This window comes from Ranitomeya imitator, chromosome 4 (genome assembly GCF_032444005.1).
Source record: "Ranitomeya imitator isolate aRanImi1 chromosome 4, aRanImi1.pri, whole genome shotgun sequence".
NCBI classification, from domain to species: Eukaryota; Metazoa; Chordata; class Amphibia; order Anura; family Dendrobatidae; genus Ranitomeya; species Ranitomeya imitator.
The window spans coordinates 292,027,515-292,052,486 of NC_091285.1; the positions used below are offsets into that span (position 1 = coordinate 292,027,515).

Genomic DNA, 24,972 nt, shown 5'->3' on the forward strand with positions numbered 1-24,972 from the left:
AGGAAAAATTTTGTGAAAGAAAAGTAAATGTTTATTCCACATTCCACTAACATGAAGTACAATATGTCACGAAAAAAAGTCCCAGAATCACCGGGATCCGTTGCGTTCTAGAGTTATTACCTCATAAAGGGAAACATTGACCTGGTCAGGAAGGTGGACATAGGCTTGGGGGGAAGGGACATTCAATCAGCAGAGAATAAATAACTCCGTGGGTCTAGTCCCGGGTCACGGTGTGGGTGTCCCCGCAGGACAGTGCTGCAGACGTCTCGTGTCACCCCCAGTACTATGTATAGTATTAGCTCATTATTTAGGCTCTTCCTAACGTCTCCGCCCACCAGTTACAGCCACGCCCCCGGATCCAGAGATCGGACCGAGGTCCCGGAAGGAAACGGCTGTGTACTGTAGCAGCAGCCGCTGACGAGCTGGCCCTGGCCGGGGGACGGTGTGATGAGGCGGCCGCCATGGCGGCTGGTGCTGCTATGCCTGGCCTGTGGCTTCTGCTCTCTGCTGTACGCCATAAGTCAGAGAGGCAGCGGGAGCACAGAGGTGCAGGAGCCGGCAGCCGCCTCCTCGGTGTGGTGGCGGGGGGCGGCGGAGGAGCGGCACAGGTAAGTGCAGGAGTCACATGACAGATTATGGGAGGGGCACTGGTCATAATGGAGCCATAGCCCGGTTACCATGAGCCACTGTGTGCTGGCCCTGGGTGTACAGCGTGCAGGCAGAGTGTACCACCATGCCATACAGTGTGCTGGGTGTACAGTGTGCAGGCAGAGTGTACCACTGTACCATACAGCGTGCTGGGTGTACAGCGTGCAGGCAGAGTGTACCACTGTACCATACAGCGTGCAGGCAGAGTGTACCACCGTGCCATACAGCGTGCTGGGTGTACAGTGTGCAGGCAGAGTGTACCACTGTACCATACAGCGTGCTGGGTGTACAGCGTGCAGGCAGAGTGTACCACTGTACCATACAGCGTGCAGGCAGAGTGTACCACCATGCCATACAGTGTGCTGGGTGTACAGTGTGCAGGCAGAGTGTACCACTGTACCATACAGCGTGCTGGGTGTACAGCGTGCAGGCAGAGTGTACCACTGTACCATACAGCGTGCAGGCAGAGTGTACCACCGTGCCATACAGCGTGCTGGGTGTACAGTGTGCAGGCAGAGTGTACCACCGTGCCATACAGTGTGCTGGGTGTACAGCGTGCAGGCAGAGTGTACCACCGTACCATACAGCATGCTGGGTATACAGCGTGCAGGCAGAGTGTACCACCATGCCATACAGCGTGCTGGGTGTACAGTGTGCAGGCAGAGTGTACCACCGTACCATACAGCGTGCTGGGTATACCGTGTGCAGGCAGAGTGTACCACCGTACCATACAGCGTGCTGGGTATACCGTGTGCAGGCAGAGTGTACCACCGTACCATACAGCGTGCTGGGTATACAGCGTGCAGGCAGAGTGTACCACCGTACCATACAGCGTGCTGGGTATACAGTGTGCAGGCAGATTGTACCACCATACCATACAGCGTGCTGGGTGTACAGTGTGCAGGCAGAGTTTACCACCGTACCATACAGCGTGCTGGGTGTACAGTGTGCAGGCAGAGTGTACCACCGTGCCATACAGCGTGCAGGCAGAGTGTACCACTTATCTAACTAAGAGGTTGATAAAGGGAGGTTTGATATCCTTTTTTTTTTTATTTTGATCACTGTGGTAGTCTATCACCGTGATCAAAATGAACCAATAGGAAAAATCTATTGTTGCCAGCCGGCATATCTCGTCGGGCGCACTGCACTCGCCATTTTCTTCCAGTAAGAAGATCCGGGGAAGAGAGCCAGAGGGTTCAGGGATACTGGGGGGCTCGGGGGTCCCTATTTCTCTTTCCTCTGGTATGCCAGATCATATCAGAGGAGAGAGAAATTAATGGGAAATCAGACGTTTTTTTTTTCTTTTGTGAACGCTGTTATTCCGTGAACGGTAATCGCGAGACTGGGGACGGCAAAAACCGACCTGAATCATGTTCTCTGGGGTCTCGGTTACCCTCAGCCGCAGAGACCCCGGAGATTTTACGATGCTGGGGGGCGCTATAACCTTATTTATCAGCGCTGTTGAAAAGCGATGCTGAGGAGTAAGTACCCTTAACTGCCGCCGTTAAAAGGCGTATCAGCGGTGGGTTAAATAAACATTCAGCAGGCGGATTTGCATTGTTTAGTCCCAGTATTGGCTAGAGTTTTTTTTCCTGACCGAGATGTGCAGACGGAGTTGTTAAAGCCTGAAAATTGCCAAACCACCACCCCACTCCTCAAAATCCCCCCCCCCAAAAAAATGCTTTAATGCTCTTCCTATTATTGTCTATTCAAAAACAACTTGATTTTCATTCAGTGTCCGAATCCGCAGTAGTGTGGTCAGTGTAACCCACTAGTCAATACTCTCCGAAAGATTTTTGACCAATTAGCAAAGAGAGGTTCCATAAACTAAAACATAACTTTTAATATATTGACTTAAAACTGGATAAATCATACAAGCAACCCAAAGTGATAAAGTGCTGGCGCAGAAGTTACCAGTGCTCAATAATATTTAGAATTGAGAGTCCTCAGTGGTTGATACATTTTAATGGCTAAAAAGATGGTAACAAATTGCAAGCTTTCGAGACTACACAGGTCTCTTCATCAGGCAAAGACTAAAAGAAATTCTGAAGAATCACATACCGTATATACTCGAGTATAAGCCGAGATTTTCAGCCCAAATTTTAGGGCTGAAAGTGCCCCCCTCGGCTTATACTCGAGTCACGGTAGCGGTGGGGTCGGCGGGTGAGGGGGAGAGGGCGCTGAGGCATACTTACCTAGTCCCAGCGATCCTCGCGCTGTCCCTGCCGTCCCACGGGCTTCGGCGCTGCAGCTTCTTCCTCTCTTCAGCGGTCACGTGGGACCGCTCATTACAGAAATGAATAAGCGGCTCCACCTCCCATAGGGGCGGAGCCGCTTATTCATTTCTCTAATCAGCGGTGCCGGTGACCGCTGATAGAGAAAGAAGCTGCAGCGCCGAAGACAGGAGGGGACAGCGCGAGGATCGCCAGGACTAGGTGAGTATGTTATATTCACCTGTCCTCGTTCCAGCCGCCGGGCGCCGATCCATCTTCCCGGCCGGCGCCTCCATCTTCCCGGCGTCTGCGCCCTCTGCCTGATCAGTCAGAGCAGAGACGCCGGGAAGATGGAGGCGCCGGAACGAGACGCTGGGAGCTGCAATCAAGGGAGGTGAGTATGTGCTTTTTTTTTTTTATTGCAGCAGTAGCAGCGGCAGCACAGATTAATGTGGAGCATCTATGGGGCACAGTGAACGGTGCAGAGCACCGTATATGGAGCACATCTATGGGGCACAGTGAACGGTGCAGAGCACCGTATATGGAGCACATCTATGGGGCACAGTGAACGGTGCAGAGCACCGTATATGGCACATCTATGGGGCACAGTGAACGGTGCAGAGCACCGTATATGGAGCACATCTATGGGGCACAGTGAACGGTGCAGAGCACCGTATATGGCACATCTATGGGGCACAGTGAACGGTGCAGAGCACCGTATAAGGCACAGCTAGGGGGCACAATGAACGGTGCAGAGCACCGTATAAGGCACAGCTAGGGGGCACAGTGAACGGTGCAGAGCACCGTATATGGCACAGCTAGGGGGCACAGTGAACGGTGCAGAGCACCGTATAAGGCACAGCTAGGGGGCACAATGAACGGTGCAGAGCACCGTATAAGGCACAGCTAGGGGGCACAGTGAACGGTGCAGAGCACCGTATATGGCACAGCTAGGGGGCACAGTGAACGGTGCAGAGCACCGTATAAGGCACAGCTAGGGGGCACAATGAACGGTGCAGAGCACCGTATAAGGCACAGCTAGGGGGCACAATGAACGGTGCAGAGCACCGTATAAGGCACAGCTAGGGGGCACAATGAACGGTGCAGAGCACCGTATATGGCACAGCTAGGGGGCACAATGAACGGTGCAGAGCACCGTATAAGGCACAGCTAGGGGGCACAATGAACGGTGCAGAGCACCGTATATGGCACAGCTATGGGGCACAGTGAACGGTGCAGAGCACTGTATATGGCACAGCTATGGGGCACAGTGAACGGTGCAGAGCACTGTATATGGCACAGCTATGGGGCACAGTGAACGGTGCAGAGCACTATATGGGGCACAGCTATGGGGAAATATGAATGGTGTAGAGCACTATATGGCACAGCTATGGGGAAATAATGATCTATTTTTATTTTTGAAATTCACCGGTAGTTGCTGCATTTCCACCCTAGGCTTATACTCGAGTCAATAAGTTTTCCCAGTTTTTTTGTGGCAAAATTAGGGGGGTCGGCTTATACTCGGGTCGGCTTATACTCGAGTATATACGGTACTTATGCACAACATAGCACAGAACATATTTTTCTATCTCCTGGCTAACACCGGTACCAAGATATATATCTTTCCTGTATCAGTGCTCAATAAATGGTTTGCTCTCACCACTGCTGAACTTGTTCTCTGCAGGTCGCAGGAGCACAGAAGATGACTATATGAAAGGGGGAAATTTCTAATATCCCTTGTTGTGCCCCTGTATTGCTCCAGCCTTTACAAGGACAGTCCCCAAGTAAGGCTACTAAGATGTACCCACCAGATTGTGTAAGGTCCAGGCATTAATCTGACAGGCTATGACACAATTAGTTGGACCTGACCTGCAGTTTACCAGCCAATGCAGGAACGTTTAGCTCCCCACATACTATTTACCCCCCTGATGAATCCCCCAAAAGGGGGAGGAAACGTGTAGGGAGACCGCGGAGACCTTCCACAGTCTGGTCGGTTAAAAGTTATGTTTTAGTTTCTGGAATCTCTCCTTGCTAATTGATTTTTCTTCAACAAGTCAGTGTTTATTAGCCTCAGGTCATTATCGCCAAGTGGTTAAAAGGAGCGAGAGTGTCATTCTTCATGTGGTATCTGCTGCGAAGGTGCTCCATACTGTACAATACAAGTCAATGAGAAGCCTACAAAAATGCCACAAATGCTCCTGAGCTTGTAGAGGTCTTGTCGGCACAATTCTTTAATGTCCAGTAGAGACTTGGCTGTTAGGGTACCGTCACACAGTGGCATTTTGATCGCTACGACGGCACGATTCGAGGTGTGCACGATATTGTGCGCATAGTAACCAACGGCTTCTACATCGCACATACGTCATGAAATTATCGCTCCAGCGTCGTACATTGCAAAGTGTGACAGCAATCTACGACGCTGGAGCGATATTGTTACGATGCTGGAGCGTCACGGATCGTGGCGTCGTAGCGATCAAAATGCCACTGTGTGACGGTACCCTAATGGCGCTGTCATACTGATTACATAGATGCCTTTGTTGTTCTTCTTTAATCACCATTTGCATTTTCCTGCTGATTAGATTTTGGTGCACTGGGTCTCCTCCCTGTCTGTGATTGCCCGGCTCCTCCGCCTGCCTCTGGTCTGTGAGTACCAGGGCACTACCTTTTCAGTGAGTTGCCCGCTATGTTTGAAATCTCCTCTTCAAACAGAGGAAGCAGGCGGAGGGCCCGCGGCCGTGGACTCACAGACAGGGAGGAGTAGAACCAGCATGCAGTCTGGCCCCTGTGCACCGACATCAATTCAATTCAAATGAGCTTTATTGGCAGGACTAAGTACATGTTAGCATTGCCAAAGCATATGGTAAAAATACGGGGGGGTGGGGGAGGGGAGCATATAGAGCTCCAGGGAATATCAAATTCCTTTTAGAGGATAGGGGATGTTTCCAGGGTGGGGTATAGGAATCAGGAATCTAATCAGCAGAAAACTTCAAATGGTGATTATAGTGAATCTTTTAGCAGGTATTGCTATGTAATCTGAAGACAACGTGAGGTAGGGGATATAACACAGCAATGCCTCTCCTATCAGGCTCTGCGCTGTTGTTTACTTGTAATAAATGTTTTAGCACCAGGAGCTTATTGCTGGACTACAGCAGCTTGTGCCTGGTAGTCTGACTCCGCCCCCTTCTGTGATAAGCAGCTCACTCTCTATAGATATTGTACATATAGATCCTGTTGTGGGCGGGGTTAGCTTCCCCAGCTCTGCTGCATTGCTAAATCTACAAACTCTTATTGTTTGAATGGCTACATAAAGTAATTGATGCATCGTTGGATTCAGCTTCTCTTTCGCTACATCATACTGCTCCCAGATAAGAGAGCAATAACCTGCTCACAGATTCCATTTTAAAGAAGAACCACAAAATGTAGTTCTTCACCAAAAATGGAAAATTAATCAGTATTCTAGTGCCACTACAGCCATGTCTTTATTCTACATTACAACATCGTGCTGACAGGCTCTCATGATGGATTTCAAAACACAAGAGAAAATCGCCCACGTAAATAATTAGCAAAGCTTTAAGTTAAATGTTTTAGGAAATGTAAAAAAAAAAAAAAAACAACCAGAAAAAACTTCCTGAAGCATATTCAGATGGAAAATCTCGTCGTTTTTGATTGCTTCACAAAAACTTTGGGGCTTATTCATCAAGATCGGTGTTATTCACGTCTCCTGTGCTCTTGGCAATGGAAGTTCTATAATTCAGTCCCATCGTGTGCGGAAACTGTCAGCATTTCATTGCACCATGTGACCACATCGGTCTCGCTGCCTGCTCCACACAGAGTTCTTCCTCTTCAGTACAACTCCTCCTTATGGACATGTGCACATAGTTTCTTGAGGAGACAAATCCTTCAGACAAACACTTTAAAGACTCTTGCTGTTCTTTTTTTATTGTGAAACCTTTCCTGTTAATATGTTGAGGCTTTTCAGCATTGTTCTTTCACTACAGGTTTTGAAAAACTCCTGGTGGTAGAAAAGAAAGTGCATGTCACTTTGGTGCGGCTCCTGATGAGATATGCGCTAGGGCACTGTCCCATCATAAAGACGTAAAAGCACTCTTCTGTCCTCTTCAGAAACAATAAACCCCTTGGACGCCTGGTATGGCATGCCTCATGCCACCATACTATGTTCTGTGGGATGCTACCTGTAGGGGGCGTTTTATTTCTAAAAGAAAAGAGCTCTGAAACTTTCTGATCATATTTGCACTGAAAACTTTTGGAATTTCCATAGAGGTTTGTCTACCTTGACTGCAATAGTAACAGTCCACCCCATTATTGGCATCAAAATGCTAAAACCTCAAGGAAACTCTGACCAACCATGTTATTGGCATCTGTTGGGTCTGTTTATTGCATTAGTTAAAAATTGTAACTATGGTGGTAGCGTGAACAGACCCTTGTATGATAGTGGGGCATTGAAGCATGGCAAAACTTCTATTTTTTTTTTCTGTTTGTGGTGCAGTAAGGCCTCATTCATTTTTACGAGACCCCACAAAATAATTGTGTTCCTGAGGCTTGGGACCCAGCTGAATATGGCTGAAGCTAACAAAGTTTTACCGTATATACTCGAGTATAAGCCGACCCGAGTATAAGCAGAGACCCCTAATTTTGCCACAAAAAACTGGGGAAACTTATTGACTCGAGTATAAGCCTTTGGTGGCAAATGCAGCAGCTACTGGTAAATTTGAAAAATAGATGCCAATAAAAGTAAAATTGATTGAGACATCAGTAGGTTAAGTGTTTTTGAATATCCATATTGAATCAGGAGCCCCATATAATGCTCCAAACAGTTCTTGATGGGCCCCATACAAAATACGCCCCATATAATGCTCTATAAAGTTCATGATGGGCCCCATAAGATGCTCCATACAAAAAATATGCCCCATATAATGCTGCACAAAGGTTAATAATGGCCCCATAAGATGCTGCATAGCATATTATGCCCCATATGCTGCTCCATAAAGTTGATGCCTTTATAAGATGCTCCATATTAAAATATGCCCCATATAATGCATAAAAGGTTAATGATGGCCCCATAAGATGCTCCATAGAATATTATGCCCCATATAATGCTGCATAAAGGTTGATGGCCCCATAAGATGCTCCATAGAATATTATGCCACATATAATGCTGCACAAAGGTTAATAATTGCCCCATAACATGCTCCATAGCATATTATGCCTCATATGCTGCTCTACAAAGGTTGATGGCCCCATAAGATGCTCCATATTAAAATATGCCCCATATAATGCTGCATAAAAGGTTATTGATGGCCCCATAAGATACTCCATAGAATATTATGCCCCATTTAATGCTGCATAAAGGTTGATGGCCCCATAAGATGCTCCATAGAATATTATGCCCCATATAATGCTGCACAAAGGTTAATAATTGCCCCATAAGATGCTCAATAGCATATTATGCCCCATATGCTGCTCCATAAAGGTTGATGGCCCCATAAGATGCTCCATATTAAATTATGCCCCATATAATGTTGCACAAAGGTTGATGGTCCCATAAGATGCTCCATAGAATAATATGCCCCATATGCTGTTGCGATTTAAAAAAAAAAAAAAAAGACATTCTCACCTCTGGGGGCCAGGTGCTGGGGGCCTGAGCAGGCAGGGACACTGGCGCGCTATGGGGGCCTGGTGCCGGTGTCGCCGCTGTCTCAGGCCCCTGGCACTTGCGATATTCACCTGTCCCCGTTCCACCACCGTGCGCTGCTGTGTCTTTCGGGTCTCTGCAGTGACTGTTCAGGCAGAGGGTGCGCAATAAACACGTCATCGCGCCCTCTGACCTGAACATCACAGCTAGAGGACACGGAAGACGCAGCGCAGCGGTGGAACGGGAACAGGTGAATATCTTATTGCTCCCCCTCCCCCATGATACTCACCCCCTCCTGGTGCAGTCTCTGCTTCTCAGATGGTCTCTGGCGCCGGCAGCTTGTTACTGTGTTCAGCGGTCACATGGTACCGCTCATTAAAGTAATGAATATGCGCTCAGCTCCTATGGGAGTGGCGTTGCGTCCTTATTCATTACTTTAATGAGCGGTACCATGTGACTGCTGAACACAGATAGAGCTGTGGGCGCCGGAGACCATCGGAGAAGCAGGGAAGTGCAATGACCGCGTCGGGAGCAGGTGAGTATGATGTGACAGCTGCTGCTCCCCCTCCCCCGCCGACCCCCTGGGACAATGATTCTAGTGTAAGCCGAGAGGGACACTATTAGCCTAAAAAAATGAGCTGAAAATCTCGGCTTATACTCGAGTATAAACGGTAAATATTTCTATCCAAGATATGATGAAAAAGGTATATAAACTTTATTAAAAACTGATATCCATACCAATTATGGCGTAAAAACTTGTCAAATTACTGGAAATATGGAATAAACTAGGAGGACAATGGCAGTATCCAATCAGCCCCACAGTCCCAATATAAAGTTACTAGCCGTGGTGTACAGGTGTTCTCAAGCCTCCAGGGAAAAGGAAGATATAAGACTCCAATCTAAAACTTACTGCATGTAAATGAAGAAATGGGCAGCACGGTGGCTCAATGGTTAGCACTGGAGCTTTACAACTTTGGGGTCCTGGATTCAAATCCCACCAAGGACAACATCTGCAAGGAGTTTGTATGTTCTCACGTGTTTGTGTGGGTTTCCTCCCACACTCCAAAGATATACTGCTAGGGAATCTAGATTGTGAGCCCCAACGGGGACAGTGATGATGTCTGCATAGCGCTGTTGGATTAATGGCGCTATATAAGCGAGTACAATGAATAAATAAAATCCAAGAAAAGGTAAGTTTAGTGAAAAAGAAAAAAAGTTGGTTAACAAACTCATTGCTTGGTAAAGCTGCCATATTGCTACGCTCCTTTTTGCCTCACCTGTCTGCAGATTAATCTTTTTTTTTTAATTTTTTAAATACTCTCATTAAAGTAATCTGAGGGTGGAATTGGGAATATTAAGTGGAGTAAGCAGGCCGGGATCCGGTCAGACATTGTGATTCTGTGTCTGTGTGGCCCCAAGCCTTGATGTTTAGCGTAGTGCCGGTACTTTATCATGTAAGGATGAGCCAGTCTTTTAATTGTGGAGAAGTTCTGTATCTGTGTAATTGTACATTTCTGACTTTCTCTAATAGCTGGACACTTTTGTATCTCATTCTGTCAGGTGTAAGGATTTCTCTGTCTCTTTCTGGAATCCCTATTGGATGCTGCCCCCTGGTGTTTGTGGAAAAGACTGCTTTTGGGAGGCTGCTCTTCGGTAGGACTTGTCTTTATGGATTTGTTAAAGGAATAGATGCCTTCTTTAGGGATTCTGTTCAGTTATTTACTTGAGTCTAACCTCAATTTTCTTTTTCAATATCTGTAATCTTTGATTAAAGGAATTAATGACATTGAGGGTGTTGTCTTGTCTGGAAACTATCTTTTCAATCTCTGGATTATGGGATCGATTCGTCAGCTTGGGTGCTGCCAAGAATGACTATTTAGAAGGAGAGTGTAACCTTTTTGTATCTAGTCTCTAGATTGTATAGAAAGAGATTCTTGCCAGGGAACTGTCCAATTTTGGTTCAACAAGCCGTAATTTGGTCCTTTCTCATCAGAAGTTAACAGCCATTTTATCATTGTGCAATAAAAGTAATCTTTACTCCTCATGCACATGTTACCCTTAAAGGGAACCTGTCATCACGATTTTAGTATGTTGAAATAAAGGTATGGCCATGATGGCGCAAATATACCAATTTAATAGATACCTGTAGGGATGAGATCTGTGTTTGTACGAGACATTTTTTTTTTTTAAAAGCTTGTGCTAGCGCCGCCCTTGCTGCTGTCTGCGCCTGTGCACATTCATCTCCCGGTGGTCTGGTGGCGTAGAGTGAGATCTTGGCTCGTTATTGAGCCGAGGTCTGAACCTGCTCATGCTCCGCCACCGGCCTCATTTTGGTGAAAACATTCAAATGTCAATCTGTGCATGCGCTGCAACTGGCGCCATTTTTCTGAAGACCACTGGGAAATTATTGTGTGTAACTGCCACCAGCAACAAGGGGGGCACTGGAGAGAACTTTAACCCCTTCACGACCTATGACGAATATGTAAAGAGAATGAATATATTTTTTCTTAACTGTTCAGGAATCCATTATTTCCAATGGTATTGTTCTGGTACCTGAACTTTTTAAAAACTGCTGGTCAGGTATCAAAACCCGAACTTCCACCAGTCTGCCCTCCCTAAACATGGTAAATAAAAAAACAATTGTGGAATTGTACTTTTTTTTTTTTTTTGTAATTTCACCGCTCTTGGATTTTTTTTCCCCTATTTTTTTTCAGTGCACTGTATGGTAAAATCAATTGTGTTTCTAAAGTACAACTCATCCTGCAAATAGCGAGCTCTCAAAAAAGGAAACACCCCAAGGTCGTGAAAGGGTTAATGGAGGCTCGTACAAACCACGGCAGATCCGAAAACCCTATCTACAGTCCCACCCTAAAGTCCCCCCCCCCCCCACCCGCCTATGCACGAAGGGAACACTACACCAAAATGTCTCACGTGAATTAAACAAGAACCAGGGTGCAGATTTCTTCCCTACAGATATACAGTCATGGCCAAAAGTATTCACACCCCTGCAATTCTGTCAGATAATACTCCGTTTCTTCCTGAAAATGATTGCAAACACAAATTCTTTGGTATTATCTTCATTTAATTTGTCTTAAATGAAAAAAAACACAAAAGAGAATGAAGCAAAACATTGATAATTTCACACAAAACTCCAAAAATGGGCCATGCAAAAGTATTGGCACCCTCAGCCTAATACTTGGTTGCACAACCTTTGGCCAAAATAACTGTGACCAACCGCTTCCGGTAACCATCAATGAGTTTCTTACAATGCTCTGCTGGAATTTTAGACCATTCTTCTTTGGCAAACTGCTCCAGGTCCCTGATATTTGAAGGGTGCCTTCTCCAAACTGCCATTTTTAGATCTCTCCACAGGTGTTCTATGGGATTCAGGTCTGGACTCATTGCTGGCCACCTTAGAAGTCTCCAGTGCTTTCTCTCAAACCAATTTCTAGTGCTTTTTGAAGTGTGTTTTGGGTCATTGTCCAGCTGGAAGACCCATGACCTCTGAGGGAGACCCAGCTTTCTCACACTGGACCCTACATTATGCTGCTAAATTTGTTGGTAGTCTTCAGACTTCATAATGCCATGCACACGGTCAAGCAGTCCAGTGCCAGAGGCAGCAAATCAACCTCAAAACATCAGGGAACCTCCGCCATGTTTGACTGTAGGGACCGTGTTCTTTTCTTTGAATGCCTCTTTTTTTTCTCCTGTAAACTCTATGTTGATGCCTTTGCCCAAAAAGCTCTGCTTTTGTCTCATCTGACCAGAGAACATTCTTCCAAAACGTTTTAGGCTTTTTCAGGTAAGTTTTGGCAAACTCCAGCCTGGCTTTTTATGTCTCGGGGTAAGAAGTGGGGTCTTCCTGGGTCTCCTACCATACAGTCCCTTTTCATTCAGATGCCGACGGATAGTACGGGTTGACACTGTTGTACCCTCGGACTGCAGGGCAGCTTGAACTTGTTTGGATGTTAGTCGAGGTTCTTTATCCAACATCCGCACAATCTTACATTGAAATCTCTGTTAATTTTTCTTTTCCGTCCACATCTAGGGAGGTTAGCCACAGTGCCATGGACTTTAAACTTCTTTATGACACTGCGCACGGTAGACACAGGAACATTCAGGTCTTTGGAGATGGACTTGTAGCCTTGAGATTGCTCATGCTTCCTCACAATTTGGTTTCTCTTACCCAGACAGTTCTTTGGTCTTCTTTCTTGTCTCCATGCTCAATGTGGTACACACAAGGACATAGGACAGAGGTTGAGCCAACTTTAATCCATTTAAACTGGCTGCAAGTGTGATTTAGTTATTGCCAACACCTGTTAGGTGCCACAGGTAAGTTACAGGTGCTGTTAATTACACAAATTAGAGAAGCATCACATGATTTTTCGAACAGTGCCAATACTTTTGTCCACCCCCTTTTTTATGTTTGGTGTGGAATTATATCCAATTTGGCTTTAGGACAATTCTTTTTGTGTTTTTTTTTTTTTTTTTTTTTCTTCATTTAAGACAAATTAAATGAAGATAATACCAAATAATTTGTGTTTGCAATCATTTTCAGGAAGAAACTGAGTATTATCTGACAGAATTGCAGGGGTGTCAATACTTTTGGCCATGGCTGTATGCACTGCTGAAAAAAAATACAGGGAACACTAAAATCCCACATCCTAGATATCACTGAATGTTTACCACTGGAATATTTCATTCATTACATAGTGGAATGTGTTGAGAACAATAAATCCTAAAAATGATCAACGTAAATCACAACTAATATCCCACGGAGGTCTGGAGTTGGAATGATGCTCAAAATCATAGTGGAAAATGAAGTTACAGGCTGATCCAATTTCAGTGGAAATGCCTCAATGAAATGATGCTCAGTAGTGTGTGTGGCCTCCACATGCCTGTATGCTCTCCCTGCAATGCCTGGGCATGCTCCTGATGAGGCGGCGGATGGTCTCCTGAGGGATCTCCTCCCAGACCTGGACTGTTAAGTCCTTCTTCTCAGTCCCTGGCTTACTAGAGGTAGGGATCCAGAGTAAATGACACGCAAACAAGGTATTGTGTGATCATATACAGGGGAAGCCCAGGAGCACATCTCTCTCTCTGGGCTTTGCCTTTCCTTTATATAGAAAATAATTATTCTTTTACAGACATGCGCACAAGCGCTCATATTTCACTATCTCTTACATAAACAATCTATACCAGTCTTTATCAGTAGAAAGTTACATCATCTGGAAGGTGAATAAAGGCTGCTATTGAAAGAAGGAATGCACACATGATTACTTCCATAAAAGGAAATGTCAAGTCAGCAGAAATGTATCTTGTTGTAAGCCAGATTTCTCAGGAAGAAGACAAGATGGATTGTTTTAGTTCAGTCTGATCTCCACAATTCCCCCCTTTGACATTTTCTTTTATTTATTTTATTACCACAGGGCCAAAGACAAAGCCTTTATTTGGTATTACACATGTACATGCTTGTATTCAATAAGAGAATCAAATCTAGTATTAATTCTTCCGTTTAACTCTCGCAACCTTTTCTTTGTTTTGCAATAAGTACAGATATTACAAAGGGATAGCAAAATAAGCGCAATAATCAGTATTAGCAAAGGATAACATAAGAGAAGAAGGAAAAAAAACTTTATACTCTTGCATCTATTACACAAAGTTTATCTGTGCATACTGAGATACTCTTGAGCACAATCTGGAATAGTACGTATATGACTACAATAATCATAACTATATGTATTATGCTCTGCATAATCCCAGCAACCCACCCACCGATTCCTCTGAACCAGTTGGCTGGGTTAAGAAAAGAAAAGGTATCTGACCACCAGCTATCCTTATTCTGGTCATTGTCTTTGTCATACTGATCTCTGAGTCGTTGTACGTCCTTTAATTTAAATGTCATACTCATAGTACTATTCGGGTCTATATAATGACAGCAGGTGGGTCCGATGATTTGACACATACCCCCTTGTGAGGCAGTTAGGTAATCCAATACCAGGGTATGTTGGTTAGTGACTATTATAAGCTGATTCTGTACAGCTATACTAGTGTTTAGTATATCCAATATATCCCAGATCTGATCATCTAGATAATCCGTGGCTCTAACTAATTTATCCCACATCTGTGTTAACATAGGATAAATAAAAATGGTACTAGCAATTTTGTTGGGAATTCCCATTTGTACTATATGCGGCCTCCCCGAGGGACGTGGTGAGTTATCTGCAGCTCTTTTATACAGTGTGTGCTTGGGCACGGCTTGCATATTCACTTGTTTATTTGAAATTATGAATGTAGCCGGGGTTAGGCGTCCTAATGTACAAGTACCCTTTATACCTACGGGAAGCCATTTATATGCTCCTTCTCCGCATATCCAAAATGTACCTTCAGGCAGATCCCATAGAGCTGAGTGCTGCAATACCAATCTGTGAGCCAAGTCCACAAATCTAGATACATTCTGAAGCATACACCAAGAGGGTTTTTGTCCCAAGGGGCTACAGTACCCGGCTGCGGGATTCCCACATACAGGCATTCCTTTGATATACTCATTGGATTCATTACAAACCAGGTTCCCCGGCTTACTTGTACAACTGTTTGCATCACCTTGGGGGAACAATTTAGAATGTTTCCATTTTCTATTATGTATGTATCTTTCCAATACTACAGGTTTGAAAGCATCAGAGGGGGGGACGGTTGTACTGAAACTAAGCTGTAGATTTTCTGTGGGGACCTGTCCTAAATTAGTTAATCCAGTCTTATTTCTAGGTACCCATTTTCCTCCCCTAAATGCTAAATATTGTAGATGTGTGTTACTCCCTGAGAGATTACCCTGCCACCAAGGAAATTCTACCCATCCCACAATTGGTATGGCGATTGTAGTATTCCACAGCCTAGCATTACCAATTTGGTTGTTGGCCAGGTTGTCTGAACAATTAGGCCAAGCGAATATTTCTTCTGCTAAAACGGGAACTGCTAGAAAAGGTATACTTGTGGCTGATACCGGCGAATGGGTACAGATCCAACAATCTGTCAGGGTTTGTGTATTGTTTAACAAGTCATGCACTAATTTTCTATGATGTTGTACGAATCTATTGTTCAAAGGGGCTAGAGAATTCAGTCTATCCCACGCCTCCGTTGAGGTTATCATTATTAACATCAATATCATGAGTTTATACTGCTTTTCTTGCAATGGCTTGCATGTATCCATGATGCCTTTCCTTCAAGCTTGACTGATGTAGGTGTTGTCAACAGGACTTGGAAGGGTCCGTCAAACCTTGGTTCTAGAGCCTTTCTGGTGTGTCTTTTTACATAGACTTGATCACCTGGTTCCAACTTGTGACTTCCTTCTGTGTTGTCAGGATCTGGAAGGGAAGCAAAAACTTGTGCATGCACCTTAGTTAATTGTTTCTGAAGATTTTGCACATAAGAAGTCAATGACTCAATATTTAACACAAGTTGCTGTGGAAAATAACATCCTAAATTGGCAGTCCTGCCAAACAAAATTTCATATGGAGACAGTTTAGTCTTACCCCTTGGGGTATTGCGTATTGAGTAAAGGGCCAGTGGAAGGCATTCTGTCCAAGGCTTTCCTGTTTCAGCCATGGCTTTCTGTATTTTTAATTTTAAAGTTCCATTCATGCGTTCCACCTTACCAGAACTTTGAGGATGGTACGGAGTGTGTAACTGACTTTCAACACCCAACATTTTCAGTACATTTTGAAATATTTCTCCAGTAAAATGAGTACCCCTATCTGACTCGATCACTTCAGGGAGACCGTAACGGGGTATCAGTTCGGCAACTAGCTTTACAGCAGTGTTTTTAGCTGAAGCCTTCCGAACTGGATAGGCCTCTGGCCACCCCGAGAACATGTCCACACATACCAACACATACTCATACCCATTACTTTTTGGCAGCTGGATAAAGTCTATTTGTAATCGCTGAAACGGGTAGAGAGGTCGGACGTGGTGCTTCATAGGGGTCTTTGTTGTCTGTCCGGGATTATGTGCCAGGCATATAGCGCATGCAGCACAATAGTCTCTTGCATAGTTGCCAAAACCTGGAGCCAACCAGACTTGCTTTGCCAGTAGTGTCATTGCATTTGCAGACACATGAGTAGGGTGGTGCAGTCCACCAACTACAATCGGATACCAGGCTCTAGGTAGACATATTAGTCCATCTTTCTTCCAAATTCCCGCTTGTTCTTCTGCCCCTTCCTTTTTCCACCTGTCCCTCTCCTCTTCTCCTGCATCTTCCTGTGCTTGTCTCAGTCTATCTTCAGTATTTTCTGTGGGGTTTACAGTATGAACCTGTTGTAAGGGTTTGACAGCTGCTGCTTTGGCTGCTTTATCAGCCCTATCATTTCCCCTAGATTCCCTAGTGTCGAGTCTCACATGTGCAGCTACCTTGATTACTGCTACTTCTTTTGTTTCTTGTGCAGCCTCTAAGATCTGTTTGATCAGAGAAGCATGTTTTACAGGTTGTCCTGACGCTGTCATGTAACCTCTAGCTCTCCAGATTACTCCAAAATCAAACACAATACCATGTGCATACCTAGAATCAGTGTATATATTAGCTGTCTGGTTCTCAGCTATTTTAAGAGCTTCAATCAATGCTGTTAGTTCTGCTTCTTGTGCAGACTGTTTCGGTGGAAGTGGTTCTGCTTTGAGAGTTTCAGATTCTGACACAACTGCATACCCTGTATGGAAGTTACCTGTGTCATCTGCAAACCTACTACCATCTATAAACAGCTCTAAATCTGGATTTTGAAGTGGTGTTTCGGATACATTGGGTAAGCCTACCGTTTCTTGTAAAATGAGCTCTGTACAATCATGTGTGTCTGTAGGGAAAAAATTTGTGTGTGTATCAGTGTCCTTATTCCCCCCTTCAGACTCGAGAGGTAGCAGTGTAGCTAAATTGAGAGTCTGAAGCCTAGCAAATGTGATAGTAGAGGGGAGCAGCAAAGAACACTGAAGCCGCAAATGTCTGGCCATGGAAATGTGTTTTGGTTGGACCTGGTTTAATATCCCATAAACATCATGTGTAGTTTGAACTGTGAGTGGATGCTCTAGGACAATTTCTGATGCTTTGTCCAACAATAGTGAGACAGCAACAACTACACGTACACAGGTTGGCGCTGCTCTAGCTACGGGATCTAACCTTGCTGAAAGATATGCAATTGGTCTTTGTTTCCCTGCATGCTTCTGGGTAAGAACTCCTGTAGCATGGGAATCAACTTCTGCAGCCATAAGCTGAAACGGTTTGGTGTAGTCTGGTAGCCCTAACGCTGGAGCTGAAACAAGGGCATCTTTTAATTGTTGGAACGAAATCTGACCTTCTTTTGTCAACAAATAAGGTTCACTTTTTACACAGTCATACAGTGGTTGCATTAGTTGACTTGCATGTATAATCCATTGTCTACAATGAGACACTATTCCTAAAAATGCTCATAGCTGTTTATGATTTCTAGGCTCATTCATCTGTCTTATTGCTTCAGTTCTTTGTGGTGTAAGATGCTTTTTACCTTGAGAAATGCAATGACCTAGAAAGACCACTTTGGTCTGACAAACTTGTAGCTTTTGTCTATTCACTTTACACCCTTCTTTTTCTAAAAAACATAGTAAACTCACAGTGGACCTTTCTGCAGTTTCTAGATCTGGGCAGCAAAGTAGTAGGTCATCCACATACTGCAAAATTACTACCTGTGGTTCGGGTTCAAACCTCTGAAGGACTGTTTGTAGGGCATTTGAATAAAGAGTAGGGGAGTGTATCATTCCCTGTGGAAGGCGTGTCCACGCCAACTGTTTGCCCTTAAATGTAAATGCAAACAAATGCCAACTATCTTGGTGTAAAGGAACCGAGAAAAATGCATTTGAAAGATCTATTACAGTAAATACTTGAGAACTGGCTGGTATCTGTGATAGTAACGTATGAGGATTGGGTACAACTGGGGTGATTGGATCTAGAACTTTGTTTATTTCTCTTAAATCATGTACCATATGATATTTGGGCATAGAACTCTTATCAAGAGTTCTCTTTTTGACTGGATACAGAGGAGTGTTAGCAGGTGATTGTATCTCTACCAAAACCCCTTTCTCTCTATATCCCTCTATCTGTTTTGTAATCGCTAGTTCCTGCTGGGCACTCACAGGGTATTGTCTGAGCTGTGGGAGAACAGTTCCTGGTTGCACAGATAGTTTTACAGGAGAGATATGCAATAGTCCCACATCGGTGTCACCCTGTGCCCACAGTGTTTCTGGGACCATTGAGAGGTCTAGATCTGTGGTGTACTCTTTTTCTTCAGCATAATCCTCAAAAGCCTGAATTCTAACATATTGTTCTAATGTTTCTGCATCATCAGGGATAGTCAGTATAACTGTGCCATCTTCCCTAAAATTGATGTTAGCTTCTAATTTCTTTAGGACATCAGTTCCTAACAAACATGTTGGGGCACCTCTGGCATACAAAAATCTGGATGCAAAACATTTAGGTCCTAATGAGACCTCTAGGGGCACAGTATATGGCAGTGTTCGAATTACCCCATCATAACCCTCAGCAAAAGTTGTTTGTTCTGAAATATCTTCCGGATTCGGAAGAAAATCTTGATTCAAAATTGAGGAAGTTGCACCTGTATCTATCAAAAATGGAATCTCTCTCCCCCCCACATTCACCTGTATCATAGGTCTTCTAGCTGGTAGGGAAGTTTGTAACACATCGAGTCAATCTGAATCTGGTATGGGACCATCTATGATGGTAGATTTCTGCTGGTTGTCCGTTTGGGGAGGGTTATTTCTGGGAACAAATTTGCCTGACTTTATATCTGCCAACTTCTTCCTGCACTCTCTTTGGAAATGACCTGGCTTTTTACAGTAGTGGCAAGGAAAGTTGTGTTTCACTCTTCCTCCTGTATTAGCTTGTGCTATTCTAACAGGCTTACGATTCTCTCTCATATCCATGACTATTCCTAAACATCGTTGTTTCACAATATTTGGTTGTTCAATTGTTCTCCAATCTGGAGTAGAGGATTTAAATTTTTCTCTGATTTTCGGATCTAGCCCCTCTATTAATTGTTTTGTAAAAAGTCTCCTTACTGAAGCATCAGTCAAATCCAATCCTTCATCCCTAAAGCTATTTTCTAATTCTTGACTATATTCTTCAATACTTTGCCCAAATTTCTGCATAATCACACCCGTAGATCCCCTTTCCCTCTGTTTTTCTCTCATGAAAATTATTAATGCCTCTGTGAACTGGGTACCTGATGCTTCTGTCTGTAAGGCACCCCCTTCTGCCACTGGTCTATTGGGCTGTAGGTGTGTCAATAATTCCTGAAAAAGTCCGGGGGACATTTTCATTCTACATAATTCTTCCCCGTCCGCCCAGACCCCAGCATGAGTCTGCATGATTTGTTGTATGTATTGTGCAAATCGGATGGGATATTGAGTGGGATCAGGCGCATTATGCAGGAGGGACATACCTTCAGCAGGGGACCAAGGAAAATACTGTCGGGTCTGGTGATATCTAGTTCCCATTACCCCGTCAGCACCAGGTTCCCTAAAGGGTCTTGGTACTACCCTAACAGGGGCAAGTACAGCGCCATGTCTAGGTGTACCACAGACTAGGCAATCATTTCTCCAATCTGGATTTTGTTGTCCACAGTGTGAACATACCCATCCTCCTACCCCACCAAGATTGGGATACAAGGCTGGAAATTGTTTTCCTCCTTCTGCTCCTCCAGATGGTACAAATGATTGGGCTTTTGGATCTAGGTAAGGTGGTGGGATTATGTCACAACTTTTTCCCTTCCCCATAATCCATTTGGAAGTGTCTGGATCATACTTCCAATTCTCCTCTTTAGCTGTTTTTGAGACCTCTATCATACAGTGTATGATTTCTTCCCACCCATTGTCTTTGATAATTCCACCTCGTTCTTTACTCAGTCTTTCCCATTCAGTGCTAAACATAAGTGCTTCTGAAATTCCCAATTTTTCTCTTACCCTTCTAATCTGACTTCTGACTGTCTTCCCACATCTTTCCTGTATGATATCTGCTGCTTCCACTTGTCCTAAGACGGTTTTTGTCTGTTTATTTCCCATTTTTCTTTTTTTTTTTCAATATTAGCTATTTCTACCCCAGGTGACGTTTGGACAATCACTTATCCTAGGTGATGTCTCGTTGCCTTCTCTCCTAGGGAGCTAAAATATTGAAGGGCTGATCTGCTCCATTCTTTCTAATGTGCAGAATGTACTTAAGTGCTATTATGCACGCAAACAGACCCAGCAACACCATACAGATCACAAAACTTTCTGTGTCAGTTAGCATACTTGTCCCAGGCTCATGGACCCGCGTCCTGGGCTCATTCTATCAAACCTTATCCAGAAATGAAGGAGGTTAAGCACTTAAATGAGAGTCAAGCATGGGCGGAGGTCTCCCCGAAAGGACGCAACCACATGACCCAGTTAGGCTGACTTCCGTGTATAAGGCTTATACCCCAACTATTTCGGCTTATTTTTCTACGCACTTTTGCTCTTCTTTCACAACATACCACAACCTTCACTCTGTTCACACACTGCCAGGGACAGGACTCATAAATCTATACAATATAGTAACCCGAGTTTTATAGGTATCTACTCACTACTAGACTAACCCAGCGTGACACGGCTCATAGAGATCTTTCGGATAATACAAGGCAGATAAAAGAGAACTAATAATGTCTCTTACCTGGCCAGGTTTTTCAGTTCATTTGCCGTCCATTATCCCAGATCTCCGTTGTCCGTATCCGCAGGTGAATCTCGAGCAAATACTCTCATCTCGGGTCCCTGTTCGGTGCGCCAAAGAAATGTTAAGTCCTTCTTCTCAGTCCCTGGCTTACTAGAGGTAGGGATCCAGAGTAAATGACACGCAAACAAGGTATTGTGTGATCATATACAGGGGAAGCCCAGGAGCACATCTCTCTCTCTGGGCTTTGCCTTTCCTTTATATAGAAAAGAATTATTCTTTTACAGACATGCGCACAAGCGCTCATATTTCACTATCTCTTACATAAACAATCTATACCAGTCTTTATCAGTAGAAAGTTACATCATCTGGAAGGTGAATAAAGGCTGCTATTGAAAGAAGGAATGCACACATGATTACTTCCATAAAAGGAAATGTCAAGTCAGCAGAAATGTATCTTGTTGTAAGCGAGATTTCTCAGGAAGAAGACAAGATGGATTGTTTTAGTTCAGTCTGATCTCCACATGGACTAAAGCATCCACCAACTCTGGACAGTCTGTGGTGCAACGTGACGTTGGTGGATGGTGCGAGACATGATGTCCCAGATGTGTTCAATCGGATTCAGGTCTGGGGAACGGGCGGGGCCAGTCCATAGCTTCAATGCCTTAAAGGGAATCTGTCACGCCCAAAATTGAGGGTGAGCTAAGCCTACCAGCATCAGGGGCTTATCTACAGCATTCTGGAAAGCCCCTGATGTATCCTAAAAAATAAGAAAAAGAGGTTAGATTATACTCACCCAGGGGCGGTCCCAGTCCGATGGCTGTCGCAGTATGGTCCTGCGCCTCCCGTCTTCATCAGATGACTTCCTCTTCTGGTCTTCACGCTGCGGCGCAGGCGTACTTTGCTCTGCTGAGGGCAGAGCAAAGTACAGCAGTGTGCAGGTGCCGGGCCTCTGACCTTTCCCGGCGCCTGCGCACTGCAGTACTTTGCTCTGCCCTCAACAGGGCAGACAAAGTCCGACTGCGCCGGAGCCGCAGCATGAAGACCAGAAGAGGACGTCATCCTATGAAGATGGGAGGCCCCAGACCGGACCACGACGCCCACCGAATCGGACCGCCCGCCCAGGTGAGTATAATCTAACCTCTTTTTCTCATCTTTTAGGATACATCGGGGGCTTATCTACAGCATTACAGAATGCTGTACATAAGCCCTGATGCCGGTGGGCTTAGCTCACCCTCAATTTTGGGGGTGACAGGTTCTCTTTAATTTTGCAGGAACTGCTGACACACTCCAGCCACATGAGGTCTGGCATTGTCCTGCATTAGGAGGAACCCAGGGCCAACTGCACCAGCAAATGGTCTCACAAGGGGCCTGATGATCTCATCTCGGTACCTAATGGCAGTCAGGCTACCTCTGGCGAGCATATGGAGGGCTGTGCGGCCCTCCAAAGAAATGCCACCCCCATACCATTACTGACCCACTGCCAAACCAGTCATGTTGAAGGATAAAAAAGAAAAACGGCTAACAAAAGCCGCAGCCAGCTCACCAACCAGACCATCAGATGTGGAGCACGAAAGTAAAGGCCCCTTCACACATAACGATATTGTTAACGATATCGTTGCTTTTTGTGACGTAGCAACGATATCGTTAATGAAATCGTTGTGTGACAGCGACCAACGATCAGGCCCCTGCTGGGAGATCGTTGGTCGCTGAATAAAGTTCAGAACTTTATTTCGTCGCTGGACTCCTGCTGACATCGCTGGATCGGCGTGTGTGACACCGATCCAGCGATGTCTTCACTGGTAACCAGGGTAAACATCGGGTAACTAAGCGCAGGGCCGCGCTTAGTAACCCGATGTTTACCCTGGTTACCATGCTAAAAGTAAAAAAAAAAAAACACTAGATACTTACCTACCGCTGTCTGTCCTCCAGCGCTGTGCTCTGCACTCCTCCTGTACTGGCTGTGAGCCGGAAAGCAGAGCGGTGACGTCACCGCTCTGCTTTCCGGCTCACAGACAGTACAGGAGGAGTGCAGAGAAGCAGAGCGCAGCGCTGGAGGACAGACAGCGGTAGGTAAGTATGTACTGTTTGTTTTTTTTACTTTTAGGAAGGTAACCAGGGTAAACATCAGGTTACTAAGCACGGCCCTGCGCTTAGTTACCCGATGTTTACCCTGGTTACCGGCATCGTTGGTCGCTGGAGAGCGGTCTGTGTGACAGCTCTCCAGCGACCAAACAGCGACGCTGCAGCGATTCGGATCGTTGTCGGTATCGCTGCAGCGTCGCTTAATGTGAAGGGGCCTTAAGTCCTGACCCGGGACTCCAAGCAGCAGCAGATCCAACCATGTATATACTCCAGCTCCAGATAAATGGTAAAAAGCTTTTTATTTATCGATCCAACGTAATAAAAACAGGATAATCCTTACAGATGGCAGACAGAATAAGTGATTGCGCAGAGAACGGCTACGCCTTTCGACCACAACGGGTCTTACTCATGCCATGTTGAAGGATGTTGCAGGCAGCAGATCGCTCTCCACGGCGTTTCCTGACTCTGTCACATCTGTCACGTGCTTAGTGTGAACCTGCTTTCATCTGTGAAGAGCACAGGGTGCCAGTGGCGAATTGGCCAATCCTGGTGTTCTGTGGCAAATGCCAAGCGTCCTGCACTGTGTTGGGCTGTGAGCACAACCCCTATCTGTGGCAATCGGACCATCCTCATGGAGTCGGTTTCTAACCGTTTGTGCAGACACATGCACAATTGTGACCTGCTGGAGGTCATTTTCCAGGGCTCTGGCAGAGCTCCTCCTGTTTCTCCTTGCACAATGGCTGAGGTAGTGGTCCTGCTGCTGTTGCCCTCCTATGGCCCCCTCCACCTCTCCTGGTGTACTGGCCTGTCTCCTGGTAGCGCCTCCAGCCTCTGGACACTACGCCGACAGACACAGCATACCTTGCCACAGGTCGCATTGATGTGCCATCCTGGATGAGCTGCACTTCCTGAGTCACTTGTGTGGGTTGTAGACTCCGTCTCATGCTACCACGAGTGTGAAATCACAACCAACATTCAAAAGGGACCAAAACATCAGCCAGAAATCGTTGGTACTGAGATGTCCCCACCTGCAGAACCACTCCTTTATTGAGGGTGTCTTGATAATTGCCAATAATTTCCATCTGTTGTCTATTTTATTTGCACAGCAGCATGTGAAATTGTCAAACCAAACAGTGTTGCTTCCTAAGTGGACAGTTTGATTTCACAGAAGTTTGATTTACTTGGAGTTATATTCTGTTTAACTGTTCCCTTTATTTTTTTGAGCAGTGTATTTACGTGAGTAAACAAGCGCCATTATGCTAGATCTCTATTTTAATATCCTAAATTGGGATGACAGGTTCCCTTTAACCTCTTCACACAAGCAAGTGGATGCAGCACAATTAATTATTTGCCATCTTATAATTCAAAAGGTGACACAGACACGAGTCGGCTTACTTTTCAACGGGAGGTATCAGAGAGAGTCCTTACCTGGCCACATACCCCTTGGATGTCATAGTCAATGTAGACTGTGGCACCAAAGTGGTTGACAAGGCACCACGCTGATAGGTACAGTACCCTGCATAGCCAAAGTATCAGTGTATGAGTGATTACATTTTAAATGTTGGAAAAAGATAAATACATCTTTTCCCGTTATTTTATTTATTCTTCTGTCTTGCGTATCCTCATTAATTCCGCAGCGCTTTACAGACATCATTAACACT

The 24,972-nt window shown here is 45.1% G+C and overlaps 1 protein-coding gene across 3 annotated transcripts in view; it reads left to right on the plus strand.

The window, feature by feature from the left end:
* Positions 1-342: 342 nt before the first annotated feature.
* The window catches only part of GXYLT1 (glucoside xylosyltransferase 1), a 63,923-nt gene continuing 39,293 nt past the window's right edge, over positions 343-24,972 (plus strand). Inside the window, exons 1-2 of one of the 3 annotated variants that reach the window (XM_069764756.1) lie at positions 343-608; positions 10,075-10,167. In XM_069764756.1, coding sequence (XP_069620857.1) covers positions 448-608; positions 10,075-10,167 — 254 coding nt within the window. In that variant the 5' untranslated portion in view covers positions 343-447. The remainder of the gene's footprint in view (positions 609-10,074; positions 10,168-24,972) is intronic. The other 2 variants (XM_069764754.1, XM_069764755.1) reach the window with 2 other exon arrangements.